Genomic DNA, 16,593 nt, shown 5'->3' on the forward strand with positions numbered 1-16,593 from the left:
AATTTCTTTGAAGAAAAACTTTTCTTCATTGAAAATATGCCAACAAGAGGATTTCTGCCGTCTTGGACCACATAAAGATTTTCAATTTTTTTCACAGTGAAAATGTAAAATATGTCAATATTTTAATTTTATCCCAAAGTAAACATATCAGGCTTTATTCTCAAATAGAATTTGGAAAATATTTTTTGAAAAAATTCATAATTTTTTCAAATTTAGTTACAAATTTGTGATTACATTTTTACAATCTGTGAAGTTAAACGCTTATAACTTTTAAACGGATAAAGGAAATTACACCAAATTTTCGTTAAAATATGGCCTGATATCTATACAAGAAATGTGTAAAATATCTTTTATAAAAATATTCAAACATTCTTCAGAAAAATTAAATTCCTACGAAAACTTTTGTAAAAAATTAAACACGCTTCCACACAATATTTCGAAAAATATAGCTATTGACTACTATGCACTTCTCATCTTTTCAATGTACCTACCATGTTAAAACTTTGCCAATAACAATTTAATAGTACACATAAATTTGTGAGTGTATTTGTGTTACAGTGAAATATAAACATAAAAGTGAATAATCATGTCTGACGCCGCCGTTGTTGAAGCCACCGCCTCCCCAGTTGCCGCTGTTGAGAAAAAGGCACCAAAGAAGGCCGCAGCCAAAGCAAAGAAACCATCAGCTGCCCCTACTCATCCACCAACCCAACAAATGGTTGACGCCGCCATCAAAACATTGAAGGAACGTGGTGGTTCATCATTGCCTGCCATCAAGAAATATTTGGCCAGCACCTACAAGGTTGATGCCCAAAAATTGGCTCCTTTCATCAAGAAATATTTGAAGAGCGCTGTTGCCAGTGGAAAACTCATCCAAACTAAAGGTAAGGGTGCTTCTGGTTCATTCAAATTGTCCGCCTCGGCTTCCAAGGAACCCAAAGCAAAGACTGCTGAAAAGAAGAAGAAGGCACCAGCTGCTGAGAAGAAGAAGAAGGCTGCCCCTAAAAAGGCCGCCGGTGAAAAGAAAACCGCTGCCAAGAAGCCATCTGCCGCCAAAAAGACCGCTGAGAAGAAGAAGGCTGACAAAACAAAGGCTAAGGCCGCCAAGAAAACCGGTACAGTTAAGGCTAAACCAGCAAAAACCGCCGCTAAAGCATCTGCCACCAAACCAAAGGCACCCAAGGCAAAAACAGCAGCTGCTAAACCCAAAAAAGCCGCCGCACCAAAGAAGCCAGCTGCCAAGAAAGCCGCCGCCAAGAAGTAATTTTTCCCAGAAAGATTACTTGTTGACAACATTTTTCGATATTCGAAAGCATAATATCTAACAGCCCTTTTCAGGGCTACAAATTAAATTCAAAAAGAGAAAATCTTTACTTCAAACTATTTATTATTACTACTATTTATTGTTTTATTACCTAAATAAATAAGAAAAATACACACGTGTCTGATTTTAAAAAAATTTTACCCTCACTAATTACTTTTCCTATTAGGTAATTAACATTGAGCCTGTTTTATTATGGGCATTCCACAAAATAACACCACAAAGGGATTAAAATTTTAGTCTGGGTCATAAAATAAATGTGACTAATTTTTGTTTGTCTAATTATGGTCATTTTCATCTAATTTCATATTTTAGGAATTTTTCATTTAATCTTCAAAAATGATAATTTTTTCTCTTTGCAAAAATTGTTTGCTGGGTAAAAGGAGATTATTTTAATCAGGAATGTTTTTCTATTCTAATGAAGTTATGTTGCAACTCTATTTTATTTCTTTTTCTATTTTTTCCATTGAAAAATGTCCCGTTAATTTTTGCGCCACCACCAAAAAAATTTCCCCTTAAAAATGTTCGCGCTTCATATTTGACATTGGCGTAGTGAAGTATTACAGGCAAAATGCTTATACATACTTGTTGTTCGTTTATACATTTTCGATATGGTGGTGACTGCCGACGGTAATACTAAGTAACAACGCACAAGCACACACACACATACCCATACAGTGGATGGCGTGTTGTTGTACACACATAGAGTAGCCAAGCAAGCAAAAAAGCAATATGAACCACGGCAAAACAAGATTTGACGGCGTCATTTACTAAATACATGGGAAAATTATTATTTTTGCTAGAATATGAGGAATTTTAAAATTATTTTGGTAAGTTTCTTTATTAAATAATGGAAAATAAGTGTTTCGACAAAAATTTGATCTCTTTTAAAATGTTTTTTGTGGCCCTGAAAAGGGCCTTTTATGGTTGAATTTCGACGAAATATGAAAAAATCAAGGCATTTACTTGGAGCTGGTGTATTTAGTAACAGCCTTGGTACCTTCAGAGACAGCGTGCTTAGCCAATTCACCGGGCAACAATAGACGGACAGCGGTTTGGATTTCCCGACTGGTGATGGTAGAGCGCTTGTTGTAGTGGGCCAAACGAGAGGCTTCGGCGGCAATACGTTCGAAGATGTCATTCACGAAACTGTTCATGATGCTCATGGCCTTTGACGAAATACCAGTATCAGGATGGACTTGCTTCAACACTTTGTAAATGTAGATAGCGTAACTCTCCTTACGCTTGGTACGTCTCTTCGACTTATCGCCCTTGGTGATGTTCTTTTGGGCTTTGCCGGCCTTCTTTGCTGCTTTACCACTGGTTTTAGGAGGCATTTTTCACTTTTAGTTTTTTAATCACACAAACACTTTTAACACTGTTCACAAATGATGAACCTACGGCGTCAAACAAGAATATTTCAAGCATTAAATGCTCAAATGTTTCAGGTAGTCACAGTTGCTGTGTGGAATAGTGGCCAAACAACCCCATTTTTCGATGTGTGTGTATTAAATGAGCGAGAGAAAAGTATAAATAGTACGGGTATATTCGAGTAACGGCATCATTCTGTGTTTTTTCAGTGCTAAGTGAAGTGTTCAAAAAAATATTAAGTGAAAATGTCTGGTCGTGGTAAAGGTGGCAAAGTTAAGGGAAAGGCAAAGTCCCGTTCAAATCGTGCTGGTCTTCAATTCCCCGTCGGTCGTATTCATCGTTTGTTGCGCAAAGGCAACTATGCTGAACGTGTTGGTGCCGGTGCTCCAGTATATTTAGCCGCCGTCATGGAATATTTGGCTGCTGAAGTTTTGGAATTGGCTGGTAATGCTGCCCGTGACAACAAGAAGACTCGTATCATTCCCCGTCACTTGCAATTGGCCATCCGCAACGACGAAGAATTGAACAAATTGCTGTCCGGCGTCACAATTGCCCAAGGTGGTGTATTGCCAAACATCCAAGCTGTTCTCTTGCCCAAGAAGACCGAAAAGAAAGCCTAAATTATCTCGAAAGGTATTATGGAAAAAATACAGACCATCGTATAAGAAGAAGAAAAATCCATACAAAATTCAACCAATCCGTCCTTTTCAGGACGACAAAAAATATTTAAAAAGAGAAAAAATCTATTCAAACTATTAATTTTCATTATTTACATTTTATAGGGAAAGAATAAAAATGACCAAAAATTTAATATTTACATTTTATAGGAAAAAAAATAAAAATGCCCAAAAAATGATATTTTTCTTAATCGACGACAACCCTTGATTATTTTACAAATGACATTTTTTCTTTCATAATTCCTTAGAAAATATGTTCGTTTGTTGTAACTGTTTTTCATTTCTACCCCCCAACAGAATTGTGTTTGTTTTATGTCGCTTTAGTTTTCACAGGAATAGCGAGACAGATAGAGAGACAGAGAAAGAGAGAGAGAGCGAAAAAGAGATCATTCGTCTCATCGATGATGTTCGCGCCAATATTCGTTCATCGATGTTCCCGCCAATGTTCGTTCATCGTATGTTGACGATGTCTGTTATGAATGTGTGTGTGTGTGGTGTTGTGTGTTTGTTAGTTAGAATAACCAAATGCCTTTACTTACGATGATGATGGTTGTTGATGTTGTTGTAGTGGCTGTTAGAGTAAATTATATGGAAAAAGTGTTCTGCCGCCGCGAATTTTGAGGAGAAAAAAGTAACTGTATTTGGAAAGGAAAAAATGCAGAAATGTGTGATTTTGGTGATGTTGTCAAAGCATAAAGTTAGTAATAGAGTGATGACAACATGAAGTGCGCACGGAAAAAATTTTTTATTTTCAAAGGGAAAAAAGTAGAGTTGTGAAATAAATTGAGGATCATTGTTAGAAAATAACAAAAATACATAAAATAGAAGAAAATGATGTGATTTTTGTGGACATTTAAGAAAAAATAAATTATTTTTAGTGAAAGATAAGAAGAAGAAGAAGAAAATTTTCAATGATTTCAACATAAAGTAAAAGAATTGATGTGATTTTTGGGACGTTTGAGAAAAATAAAATATTTTTAGTGAAACATAGGAAGAAGAAGAAGAAATTTTTTAATAATTTCAACATAAAGTAAAAGAAATTTAGAAAATTATGTGATTTTTTTGGTCATTTAAGAAAATGTGATTTAGTGAAACAAGAAGAAGAAGAAAATTTTCAATAATTTCAACTAAAGTGAGAGAAATTTAGAAAATTATGTAATTTTTTGGTCATTTAAGAAAATTTGAGTTAGTGAAACGAGAAGAAGAAGAAGAAAATTCTCAATAATTTCAACATAAAGTGAGAGAAATTTAGAAAATTATGTGATTTTTTGGAGGATTATGGGATTTTTGAATAAATAAGTAAAAGATAAAATTTTTCTATGCGAGTTCATGAAATATAAGAAGAAGAAGAAGAATTTTTTCCTAATAATTTCAACATAAAGTGAGAGAAATTTAGAAAATTATGTGATTTTTTGGAGGATTAAGTAAAAGAAAATATTTTTATATGAAATCATGAAACATAAGAAGAAGAAGAAGTTTTTCATAAGCAATTTTTTGAAAAAAGAGATGCTATAAAATTTTTTTAAATATATTTTTGAGAAAAATCGCAGTAAATATTAACAAAATTCAAACTAATTTAAAGACAATTTTTTTAAAAAAAAAGGTAATTTTCTTTATACTTTTAAAAAATTTAATAACAATTTTTAATAATTTCATCACAAAATAACAAAAATTTTTACTTGAAGGAAAAAATAAGTACTTAACATCGCAGTCAAAGATATTGTTCGCTTGGCATAGCATTGATGTGCGTTAGTTATATGAACAAACACACGCACACACAGACCGACGCTAGCGTGCGTATACACACATCGTCGTATTATCAAGCAAGCAAGCAGCTACCCTAACAATGAGAGTTGCCGGTAGAACATGTATTAGTGGAAATAAAGGAACATTTTTGTGTATTACGAAAAAGGAATGATCAGAGTTGCCGACGGTAAAATATTTTTGAAGGCAAAAAAAGAAGAAGAAAAAATTGTAAGAAAAAAGGTAATGTTTGCCGACGGCAAACATTTTTGAAGGAAAAAATGGAAAATTATTTGATGATGGAAAAAAAATTTATGAAAATAAAATTAAATGAGCAGAGTTGCCGACGGCATTTATTTTTGAAGACAAAAGGGAATATTATTTGAAAAATTTTATGAAATGTGGAAAAAGAAAGAAAAAATAAAATGCACTGAAAAAAGATATAAGAAAGAAAATATTTTATGGTTAGTTTTATTTTTCATATATTAAGGTAAGTTTTATTTTTGATATATTTTATTAAATTTTTTTATGTTTTTGTAATTTTCAACAAGAAAATATCTCTTTTTAAATATTTTTTGTGGTCCTGAAAAGGACCGATTGTTTTGTTGTAAAAGAAAAATTCTCCAAATAGCGTCAAGAAAATATTTAACCGCCGAAACCGTACAAAGTACGACCTTGTCTCTTCAAAGCATAGACGACATCCATAGCAGTGACGGTTTTACGCTTAGCATGTTCGGTGTATGTAACGGCGTCACGAATAACGTTTTCCAAAAACACCTTCAGAACACCACGGGTTTCTTCGTAGATGAGGCCAGAGATACGTTTTACACCACCACGGCGAGCCAAACGTCTAATAGCTGGCTTGGTAATACCAATTCAATTCAATTTCAATTTTTGCCAAAGGCCACATTTATTTGGAAGATTTTGTACATACTTAACAGAAATGGCGATCTGTGATTATATAAAATTAACACATAGCTACTTCGCTATCTACTACTTGAGAACATATATATGCTGTGGGTTTACCACTAGCCACTATTACCGAAAACAATTTAAAAATATATGCCCCAAAAAAATCCAATTTAAAAAATGGGCGAGTTATAACTTAAAACTACAAATTAATAACTATAACTTAACAACTAAAAACTTAACTACTACGAAACTAAAATTACTATTTACAATATTTACATTATGTGTTTATTGGGCATTGTTATACACAATATCATCAACGTTAAGACTGTTGTACCGCCGATGGTAAAACCGAAGCTCTCCATCCACGAACAACAAGCCTTCATTAAGCAGACAAATTAATGCACCAGGAGGAAGGTGCCTGCATGCATTTAGTTCTTCTAAATTAAGGTTGCACCTTAAGGCGTTTTCAACAATCCCATTGTCCATACCATCCGAACGATTTAAGAATGCCAGGGCTCCATCTATCAGAACCCTGTCGATTCTTTCGCCATCAAAGTTTTCATAGATGACTCTGTTAGACACTCGTCTAACAGATCCATCAGATCCAAAGACCAACCTCCTAATACCCAGACAGGAGGCCAGAACCTTGCGTTCCCATCTCCTAAGCCTCTCCATCTGATGTGACGAGATGTCAAACCAGACTGGAAAGGCATAGGAGATGATAGGTCTCATTATCTGCCGGTAGACAAGCAATTTCACCTCGGGTGAAAGACCACCCCGCATCTTCAGCAAATTGTTATAGCTGAAGAAGATCATTTTGGATCTGGACAGGATGAAGTCCACGTGCAATTTAAAGTCAAATTTTTGATTAAAAATTACCCCTAGGTACTTCATACTGTCCTTTATTTCAACTATATTAAGACCAATCTGTATTATTGGCCTGTAATACCAGAAATTTGGCAATATAAACTGATTTTTCCCCTTTATCAGAATTGCCGTACATTTCTCCCCGTTTAACCTTAGACACCATAAGGTAAAATACCTATCTAATAGGGCAAGATAGTCATTTATTTGTGCCTCTATTGCACGGACCCTAGGGCCCGACATCGCCACAAGCACATCGTCAGCATATGACAATACCAACCCCTCCTGTGGAGGAGCTGGCATGTCGCTGACGAAGATGTTGTACAACATCGGACCCAATAGAGAACCCTGGGGCACACCTGACAAAATAGGCCTACGACTAGAGAGCCGTTCACCGATTTTCACCCTGAAGCTCCTGTCGGCCAGAAAACTGCCCACAAGTCTGCGAGTTTGGAAATCGAATCCAAACTGTTGCAGCTTGAAAAGCAGACCCCTGTGCCAGACCGAGTCAAAGGCTTTAGAAAAATCGAGTCCCACAGCAATAGTGCCTTGCCTATTGTTGAGACCCAATGTGACGTAATTGGAGAAGGCTGTAAGGGCGTGGACTGTTGAAAGTCCAGCCCTGAAACCAAATTGGTTGTCTTTTAAAACCCTCTTATCTTCTACTATTTTTTTAATCCTATCTAGAATGAAGGATTCGTAGAGTTTTCCGAAAGCAGACAAGAGGGAAATAGGCCTGTAGCTGCTGCATTGATTCGGAGGAGATCCCCTTTTAAATATTGGGACCAACATTGCCTCTTTCCAGGCCTTGGGGAAGTAGCCCAGATTAAGGCAGTGGTTGAAAAGTATTGTAAGGAAACTTAGCAATACTTCACCTGCCTTTTTTAACGCTACGTCAGGTATTCGGTCTAGTCCTGACGATTTACGCGCTGGTCTCCGGGCAAGCGCCCGGCCCACATCACCGATATGCAGGAATCCACCCTCATTCCAGCGCGAGACATTATCAACATTACAACCATTTGCAGAAAATGCTCCGGAAAACGTCACCATCGGCGACCGATCGTCGACTCCCTCCGCAGCCCTATTAATAGTGCTGCGGAAAGAATCAAACTCCCCAGGGACCCGGTTAACCGGACCTCCAGAGGAGCTGTCGATCGGCCCACCATCAGTAATCGAGCCTCCCTGCACAAAATCTGCAATGGCTTCGGCCTTGTCCCTATCCTCAGTCAGAATGTTTCCAGCAGCATCAACAATCTGACTTATTGGGTCATTTTTGGCAAGTCCTGCTGCCCTTTTCACCTTGCCAAATGTTTTGCCGTCAACCCTTATACGGCCAAGGTAACTTTTCATTCTGTCTCGCTCAAAAATGCGGATGGAATCATCAATGATGTGGTCCAGGTTTCTTATATCCGCACGGAGTGCAGGATATCTGTCCGGGTTTCCAGATCTTCTTAGGGTCCGACATAATCTTCGGCGCTCCCGAATGAACCTTAATATTCTTGGTGGAAGTTCACCAAGAGTCTGATCTCTAGTTCTCTGTTTCGGAACAGAAGCATTGATGGCCTGTTGGAAAACCTCCTTCAAGTCATCAACACATCTGTCCACATCTGAAACAGAGACATTGTGATCAGTGGGCAATGTACATACCTCCAGACCGTCTTTTATTATACGCTTAAAGCGTCTAATATTCATACGATCAAAATTGAGGTATGTTTCCCTATCTTGAGTCGCCACGTTACCCATAGATATTTGAATTTGAATGGCCCTGTGGTCTGATTCAAAATCAAATGTCGTTGAGGTATTTCCTCCGCCAACCAGAGGGAGACCTGGCGTACGGAGGAAAATGTCAAGGAATGAGCCTGTGGTCTCATTCGGCCTGGTGGGTATATCCGAACCTATCGCTACAAAATCAGGGCAATCTTGTAGCATCCGGTTAAGAACATTACCGCTGGTGTTTCTTGAGGTACCACCCCACGAGTCGTGCTTAGCGTTTAGGTCGGCTCCTATTAGAACCTCCCCATAATCATATAGGTTCAAGATTTGATTCATATCTTGAACCTGAAGTGTGTCTTGTGGGCGAAGGTATAGAGAGACGAAGGCCACAGATGTGCCATCCTGTCTCCACACCCTCACCGCACACGACTCTATATTCCCCGAGGCTAAAGGTATGCGTTCACAACGTATACCCTCCCTGATCGCTACAGCCGTGCCACCACCACGATTCCCTATTTCCCTGTGTTGAATGAAAATGTTATATCCATTCAAACTTAAGGTAGTATCAGGATTTAGCCTATGCTCTGCTATCAGCAGGACATCCGGCCCCATCTCATCAAGAAGTAGTTTAAGATAGTGTCTCTTAGTTTGAGACACTAAGGAGTTGACATTGATAAAAATAATTTTAAAACTGGACATTGCCACTAATAAATAGTAGCCAGGCAGACATAGCAGCGTCAATACCTGAGGAGTTTAAGATTTGTTGAAAGATGGGGCCGAATGCTCTAGCCTTTTCACATTTCTCAGTGTAGTCCGTACCAAAGAACTGGACAATATTTTCTGAGTTGACAACACCTACATTTTGGGAAGGGTTTGTATTGGGACGGCGAGCGTTTCTAACCGGGGTTTGTGGTGGAATGGGATGTGGAGTTTGGGGTGGGAAATTATTTGGGATTTGGTGAAGAGTAGGATGAGGGACTTGGTTGGAATGACCACCAGATGCTGCAGCATATGAGACACTGGAGCGAACGTTAGATAGGCGCATAGAGCGCGCATCGGCCTTAGCCTTAGCTTCGGCCTTCTGATTGGCTTTTCGTGCCAAAATGGCTAGGCGGTGTGGACAATTCCGATCACCTGCGGGATGGCCGACTTTGCCACAATTTGTGCAAGCGGGAGGCTTTGCAATCTTACTTACGAGCTTTCCTGAGTCGGGGTCAGAATACTCAATCGTAATCTGTTGACTCTTGGGAGGTACCGTGCAGGCATCCGGTGCGTGATTATCAAGGCAACGCACGCAACGGAAGGGCATATTGCAATTAGTTGCAATATGGCCAAATCTTTGGCAATGAAAACATTGCAAAATGTCCTTACCGTGATCTTTTCTTATAGTGACATTACAATCTAAAATCATTTTTAGGTTATATAAACCTAAAATGTCAGACTTTTTTGTCACTCTTAAGAGCCATAAGCGAGGGGAGATGTTGGTTAAGCCAACTATCTCAACATTCAAACCCGATTTCTTCTCGAGGAAGTTGAACACTGAATCCCGAGGATGATCATCGCCGAGGTTTTCGATGACCAACATATGGGGACGCAGTTCCTTGGGTGTGTGAGTGTGAAATTTATATTCACGCTCTGTCAAAATTTTTTTAACTTTTTCAAAGTTATTAAGGTCTTTGGTCTTCACTGATAGCACAGATGGACGGACAAGGGAAAATGAAAACTCACCTGGTCTTAGATATTGATGAAGTATGCCAGACATCTCGCAGGCACCAACCTCGTACACGGTGATGGCAGGCATAGCCCTGCCATTGGATTTTTTTGGAGCAGCTTGAGAATTTGATACAGAAGCAGCATTTTGTACATTAGTATCAGCCATCTGGGAAGTTGGTTGATTAGTTTCCATTTGTGTTGTTGTTGAATTCTTTCCATTGGCGGTTTCCTTCAGCACATACTTTGTTTTAGTGGAAGAGCGTTTAGGAGCTTCCTTCTTCTCCATCTCAGTCGCCTGCGTTGCGACATTGTCATCATCAAACGCCATACCGAGTTCTTCGGCTGTCTCGGCAGTCAAATTAATTTTCTTGCTGGTACAGGGGGCATTTGAAAGAGGCAAAATGCCATGTTGCGTAAGAGCATCTTTGACAGCGGCCAGCTCCCGTGCCAAGCTCTCTTTTTCTTTCTCTAAGCGAGTGATGGTTGCAGATTGTTGACGTATTGTTGCTTCCATCTTTCTTAATTCATGTTCGTTGTCACCAGACAAACGACGTTTCGTGGTGGATTTGCGCTGATTTTCGGAGGCAACTGAACTGCCACCATCGCTTGTTGCATCATCAAACGCAGCATTTTTGGCCGATTTGAGTTGATTAGCCTTTTTGACTTTAGCTAATCTACGGCTATCTATGGTGATGAAGCCGGTGGAATCATCCATCGGCACTGGAGTCTTCATTTGGGGATTATTTTCTGCCATTGTGGTAATGGCAATATTTTTGCCGCCGTCAGAAATGGTTGACCTCGGCGCTGTAGTGTCCAATTGGTGAGAATTTTCTGCCATCGGAACGTTAGCAGAATTTAAAATATTTCCATTTTTGCCGCCGTCAAAAAATGTTGGCACTGGCTCGGAAGTGTTCACTGGGTTGGATGTACCCACTGACGATGTTGTCTCAGTTGATAGTTTTGCTTCAGATTCAGCAGAAATCTCCGTTGAAATAAATTTGCCGGCGTCAAAATTTACGGACATCGGCACTGGAGTGCTAACGGGGTTGATTTTTCCCGCCAGCGGTGATGATGTGCTGTTTAAAAACAACCACCACCTTTACAGCAGTTCTTATGCTGTCAGCCAGAAAGAATATGTAATCCGCTGACTTCTATGCGGTTCTCAAAGTTCACACTTAACCACAATGAGATTTCCAATATTTACGCTTTTGCGTCAAAGAGATAAAATCTTGTTTCAAACCTTTAAAACAAATTTGTTCGGCACTAGGTGATTTTTATACCACGACCAGTCTTTTTTCACTTTTTTAAAAATCACTTAACACTTCACGAAAGCACAAGAACGAATGTTTTTTCGATGGCTGGCGGCTTCTATTTATACAAAAATTGGCCTGTTTGACTAACCAAGAGTCTTAATGGAATACACATGTATTTGTGTATGTGTTAGTACACATTTTGGGCGCGCACAGCTGTCTTTACTGGTTTACCCACCCCTAATCATAGCCGCCTCTTCGAAATTTTCTATAAATACCGCTATATGGATGGATGGCACAGTTATTACAGTGTTAACAGTGTTTGTGTGCATACCTAAGTGAAGTGAAAAAAATTAAAGTGAAAAATGGCTCGTACTAAGCAAACTGCCCGTAAATCAACTGGTGGAAAGGCTCCTCGTAAGCAATTGGCCACTAAAGCCGCTCGTAAGAGCGCACCAGCCACCGGCGGCGTCAAGAAGCCTCATCGTTTCCGTCCTGGTACTGTTGCCTTGCGTGAAATCCGTCGTTACCAGAAGAGTACTGAATTGTTGATCCGCAAATTGCCCTTCCAACGTTTGGTTCGTGAAATTGCTCAAGATTTCAAAACTGATTTGCGTTTCCAGAGCTCTGCTGTTATGGCCTTGCAAGAAGCCAGTGAAGCATACTTGGTCGGTCTTTTTGAAGATACTAACTTGTGCGCCATCCACGCTAAGCGTGTCACCATCATGCCTAAAGACATCCAATTGGCCAGACGTATCCGTGGAGAACGTGCTTAAATTCTTGACGTTTTAAAAACTATTTTTTTACAACAAAACAATCGGTCCTTTTCAGGACCACAAAATATTTATAAAAAAGAGATTATTTTTTCATCAAACTATTTATCATTTTTAACATTTTAAATAAATAAATATTTTTCTTTGTGTTTGTTTAATTTTTGAGGCTGATTTTAGGAATATTTGAAAATTTTCTTGTATGAGTCATATTTGACGGCGTCAGTAAAAATCTCCCATTAGAAGACACATTTTATTCTTCTTCTTGAAAAAAAAATATAATATTACAATTTTCCCTTTCAAAGACACATTTCTGCTTCTTAAAAAAGTATTGAAATTTGCTTCTATAGGTAATTTTTGACGGCGTCAGTAAAATTATTCATTTAAATATTTTGTTCTTCTTCTTGACACAAAAAACAAAAATTATGTTATAATTTTTCCCTAAAAAGACATTTTATTCTTCTTCTTGAACAAACTTATTGAAATTTCCTTCTATATGTAATTTTTGACGGCGTCAGTAAAATTTTCCCATTGAAATGCACATTTGTGTTCTTCTTCTTCTTCCTTTTCTATGTGTGTTTTTGATGGCGTCAGTAATATTTTCCTATTAAAGTATACATTTATTCTTCTTCTTTCTTTTCTGTTGGTCTTTTTGACGGCGTCAATATTAATTTCATCTTTAAAGGCAATGTTTTTTTCTTCTTCTTATTTTCTTCATAACAAATATTTGTTTTATTGAACTTCTTTTTGTGTGTATACTAATGTCCACGAGGCATATGTTCAATAAATTTGGCGCGAAATGTTCTCTGCAATAATGCTCTCACTATTTCTCATTCAAAATGGTTGAAAATTTTTGGCGGAAAATGCTCTCTGTTTTGTTTTATTTTTTCTTTTCAGATAATGATGAATGAAATATGCAATTTTTTTCTTTTCAGCTATATATATATTTTAATTTAGTAAAATTTTAGGATAATTTTGTAAAATTATAATTTTTTTGAAAATATTAATCAATAATTGTCTCACGTAGATATGACGAATATTTCTTGGCCATTTGAAAGGCGTAATACTACATTTTAGAAAAACATTTTCTTTTTAAAAAAAAATGTTTAAATCTTGTATTATTTTTACAGAATTGTCATAAAAAAGGGATTTATTTATTTTATTATATACATTTTTGCAAAAAATATCCAAATTATTAACGAAATCAGGAAAAATATACGTGTGAAAAACTTCAGTAATTCTATATGGTTTTTTCCTTGATATGTACTAGCAAAGGAAGAATTATTTTTGGAGAATATTTTTTGCAAAAAATGATGAAATGTTTACTAAATTTTAACGAAAATGTCCTCATATTTTATTAAAAATTAATTTTTGAGCGATTTTCATTTAATTTAGCAAAAATATTTCAATTTTCAAAAATATTACCTTTGACAGTGAATGTTTGTCCATAGGTGGTATACGGTAATGGGAAGATTTTTTTAACTTTTCCAAAGAAATAACTACTTTTTATGAATAATGTTATAATTTGGTGTAAATATACAGATTCTGAAATGTTTTTTAAGAAATTTTTATAAAACTTAATTAGATTTGAGCTTTTAAATTTCTTTGAAGAAAAACTTTTCTTCATTGAAAATATGCCAACAAGAGGATTTCTGCCGTCTTGGACCACATAAAGATTTTCAATTTTTTTCACAGTGAAAATGTAAAATATGTCAATATTTTAATTTTATCCCAAAGTAAACATATCAGGCTTTATTCTCAAATAGAATTTGGAAAATATTTTTTGAAAAAATTCATAATTTTTTCAAATTTAGTTACAAATTTGTGATTACATTTTTACAATCTGTGAAGTTAAACGCTTATAACTTTTAAACGGATAAAGGAAATTACACCAAATTTTCGTTAAAATATGGCCTGATATCTATACAAGAAATGTGTAAAATATCTTTTATAAAAATATTCAAACATTCTTCAGAAAAATTAAATTCCTACGAAAACTTTTGTAAAAAATTAAACACGCTTCCACACAATATTTCGAAAAATATAGCTATTGACTACTATGCACTTCTCATCTTTTCAATGTACCTACCATGTTAAAACTTTGCCAATAACAATTTAATAGTACACATAAATTTGTGAGTGTATTTGTGTTACAGTGAAATATAAACATAAAAGTGAATAATCATGTCTGACGCCGCCGTTGTTGAAGCCACCGCCTCCCCAGTTGCCGCTGTTGAGAAAAAGGCACCAAAGAAGGCCGCAGCCAAAGCAAAGAAACCATCAGCTGCCCCTACTCATCCACCAACCCAACAAATGGTTGACGCCGCCATCAAAACATTGAAGGAACGTGGTGGTTCATCATTGCCTGCCATCAAGAAATATTTGGCCAGCACCTACAAGGTTGATGCCCAAAAATTGGCTCCTTTCATCAAGAAATATTTGAAGAGCGCTGTTGCCAGTGGAAAACTCATCCAAACTAAAGGTAAGGGTGCTTCTGGTTCATTCAAATTGTCCGCCTCGGCTTCCAAGGAACCCAAAGCAAAGACTGCTGAAAAGAAGAAGAAGGCACCAGCTGCTGAGAAGAAGAAGAAGGCTGCCCCTAAAAAGGCCGCCGGTGAAAAGAAAACCGCTGCCAAGAAGCCATCTGCCGCCAAAAAGACCGCTGAGAAGAAGAAGGCTGACAAAACAAAGGCTAAGGCCGCCAAGAAAACCGGTACAGTTAAGGCTAAACCAGCAAAAACCGCCGCTAAAGCATCTGCCACCAAACCAAAGGCACCCAAGGCAAAAACAGCAGCTGCTAAACCCAAAAAAGCCGCCGCACCAAAGAAGCCAGCTGCCAAGAAAGCCGCCGCCAAGAAGTAATTTTTCCCAGAAAGATTACTTGTTGACAACATTTTTCGATATTCGAAAGCATAATATCTAACAGCCCTTTTCAGGGCTACAAATTAAATTCAAAAAGAGAAAATCTTTACTTCAAACTATTTATTATTACTACTATTTATTGTTTTATTACCTAAATAAATAAGAAAAATACACACGTGTCTGATTTTAAAAAAATTTTACCCTCACTAATTACTTTTCCTATTAGGTAATTAACATTGAGCCTGTTTTATTATGGGCATTCCACAAAATAACACCACAAAGGGATTAAAATTTTAGTCTGGGTCATAAAATAAATGTGACTAATTTTTGTTTGTCTAATTATGGTCATTTTCATCTAATTTCATATTTTAGGAATTTTTCATTTAATCTTCAAAAATGATAATTTTTTCTCTTTGCAAAAATTGTTTGCTGGGTAAAAGGAGATTATTTTAATCAGGAATGTTTTTCTATTCTAATGAAGTTATGTTGCAACTCTATTTTATTTCTTTTTCTATTTTTTCCATTGAAAAATGTCCCGTTAATTTTTGCGCCACCACCAAAAAAATTTCCCCTTAAAAATGTTCGCGCTTCATATTTGACATTGGCGTAGTGAAGTATTACAGGCAAAATGCTTATACATACTTGTTGTTCGTTTATACATTTTCGATATGGTGGTGACTGCCGACGGTAATACTAAGTAACAACGCACAAGCACACACACACATACCCATACAGTGGATGGCGTGTTGTTGTACACACATAGAGTAGCCAAGCAAGCAAAAAAGCAATATGAACCACGGCAAAACAAGATTTGACGGCGTCATTTACTAAATACATGGGAAAATTATTATTTTTGCTAGAATATGAGGAATTTTAAAATTATTTTGGTAAGTTTCTTTATTAAATAATGGAAAATAAGTGTTTCGACAAAAATTTGATCTCTTTTAAAATGTTTTTTGTGGCCCTGAAAAGGGCCTTTTATGTTTGAATTTCGACGAATTGATGAAAAAATCAAGGCATTTACTTGGAGCTGGTGTATTTAGTAACAGCCTTGGTACCTTCAGAGACAGCGTGCTTAGCCAATTCACCGGGCAACAATAGACGGACAGCGGTTTGGATTTCCCGACTGGTGATGGTAGAGCGCTTGTTGTAGTGGGCCAAACGAGAGGCTTCGGCGGCAATACGTTCGAAGATGTCATTCACGAAACTGTTCATGATGCTCATGGCCTTTGACGAAATACCAGTATCAGGATGGACTTGCTTCAACACTTTGTAAATGTAGATAGCGTAACTCTCCTTACGCTTGGTACGTCTCTTCGACTTATCGCCCTTGGTGATGTTCTTTTGGGCTTTGCCGGCCTTCTTTGCTGCTTTACCACTGGTTTTTGGAGGCATTT

The 16,593-nt window shown here is 37.1% G+C and overlaps 5 protein-coding genes and 1 long non-coding RNA gene across 6 annotated transcripts; 5 read left to right on the plus strand and 1 right to left on the minus strand.

The window, feature by feature from the left end:
• The first annotated feature begins 528 nt into the window (after positions 1–528).
• On the plus strand, positions 529–1,337 carry LOC141392896 (histone H1-like). Its single transcript, XM_073965866.1, has one exon. It carries the CDS (start codon positions 587–589, stop codon positions 1,262–1,264), a length of 678 nt encoding a protein of 225 aa, XP_073821967.1. The 5' UTR covers positions 529–586; the 3' UTR covers positions 1,265–1,337.
• Positions 1,338–2,229: 892 nt separating this feature from the next.
• Positions 2,230–2,671, minus strand: LOC141392895 (histone H2B). Its single transcript, XM_073965865.1, has one exon. It carries the CDS (start codon positions 2,656–2,658, stop codon positions 2,284–2,286), a length of 375 nt encoding a protein of 124 aa, XP_073821966.1. The 5' UTR covers positions 2,659–2,671; the 3' UTR covers positions 2,230–2,283.
• Positions 2,672–2,760: 89 nt separating this feature from the next.
• LOC141392303 (histone H2A-like) lies at positions 2,761–3,312 on the plus strand. Its single transcript, XM_073965253.1, has 2 exons — positions 2,761–2,848; positions 2,957–3,312. The coding sequence occupies exons 1-2, from the start codon at positions 2,761–2,763 to the stop codon at positions 3,310–3,312; spliced, it is 444 nt and encodes a 147-aa protein (XP_073821354.1).
• Positions 3,313–4,069: 757 nt separating this feature from the next.
• LOC141392897 (uncharacterized) lies at positions 4,070–5,483 on the plus strand. Its single transcript, XR_012409911.1, has 2 exons — positions 4,070–4,972; positions 5,055–5,483. It is a non-coding gene; the product is annotated as an uncharacterized lncRNA (long non-coding RNA).
• A 6,446-nt stretch (positions 5,484–11,929) lies between these two features.
• On the plus strand, positions 11,930–12,340 carry LOC141392304 (histone H3). Its single transcript, XM_073965254.1, has one exon. It carries the CDS (start codon positions 11,930–11,932, stop codon positions 12,338–12,340), a length of 411 nt encoding a protein of 136 aa, XP_073821355.1.
• A 2,120-nt stretch (positions 12,341–14,460) lies between these two features.
• Positions 14,461–15,269, plus strand: LOC141392898 (histone H1-like). The gene has a single exon (XM_073965867.1). The coding sequence runs from the start codon at positions 14,519–14,521 to the stop codon at positions 15,194–15,196; it is 678 nt and encodes a 225-aa protein (XP_073821968.1). The 5' UTR covers positions 14,461–14,518; the 3' UTR covers positions 15,197–15,269.
• The last annotated feature ends 1,324 nt before the right edge of the window (positions 15,270–16,593 follow it).

Source organism: Musca autumnalis, unplaced genomic scaffold (assembly GCF_047663935.1).
Source record: "Musca autumnalis isolate F117 unplaced genomic scaffold, ASM4766393v1 scaffold_2, whole genome shotgun sequence".
NCBI lineage: Eukaryota > Metazoa > Arthropoda > Insecta > Diptera > Muscidae > Musca > Musca autumnalis.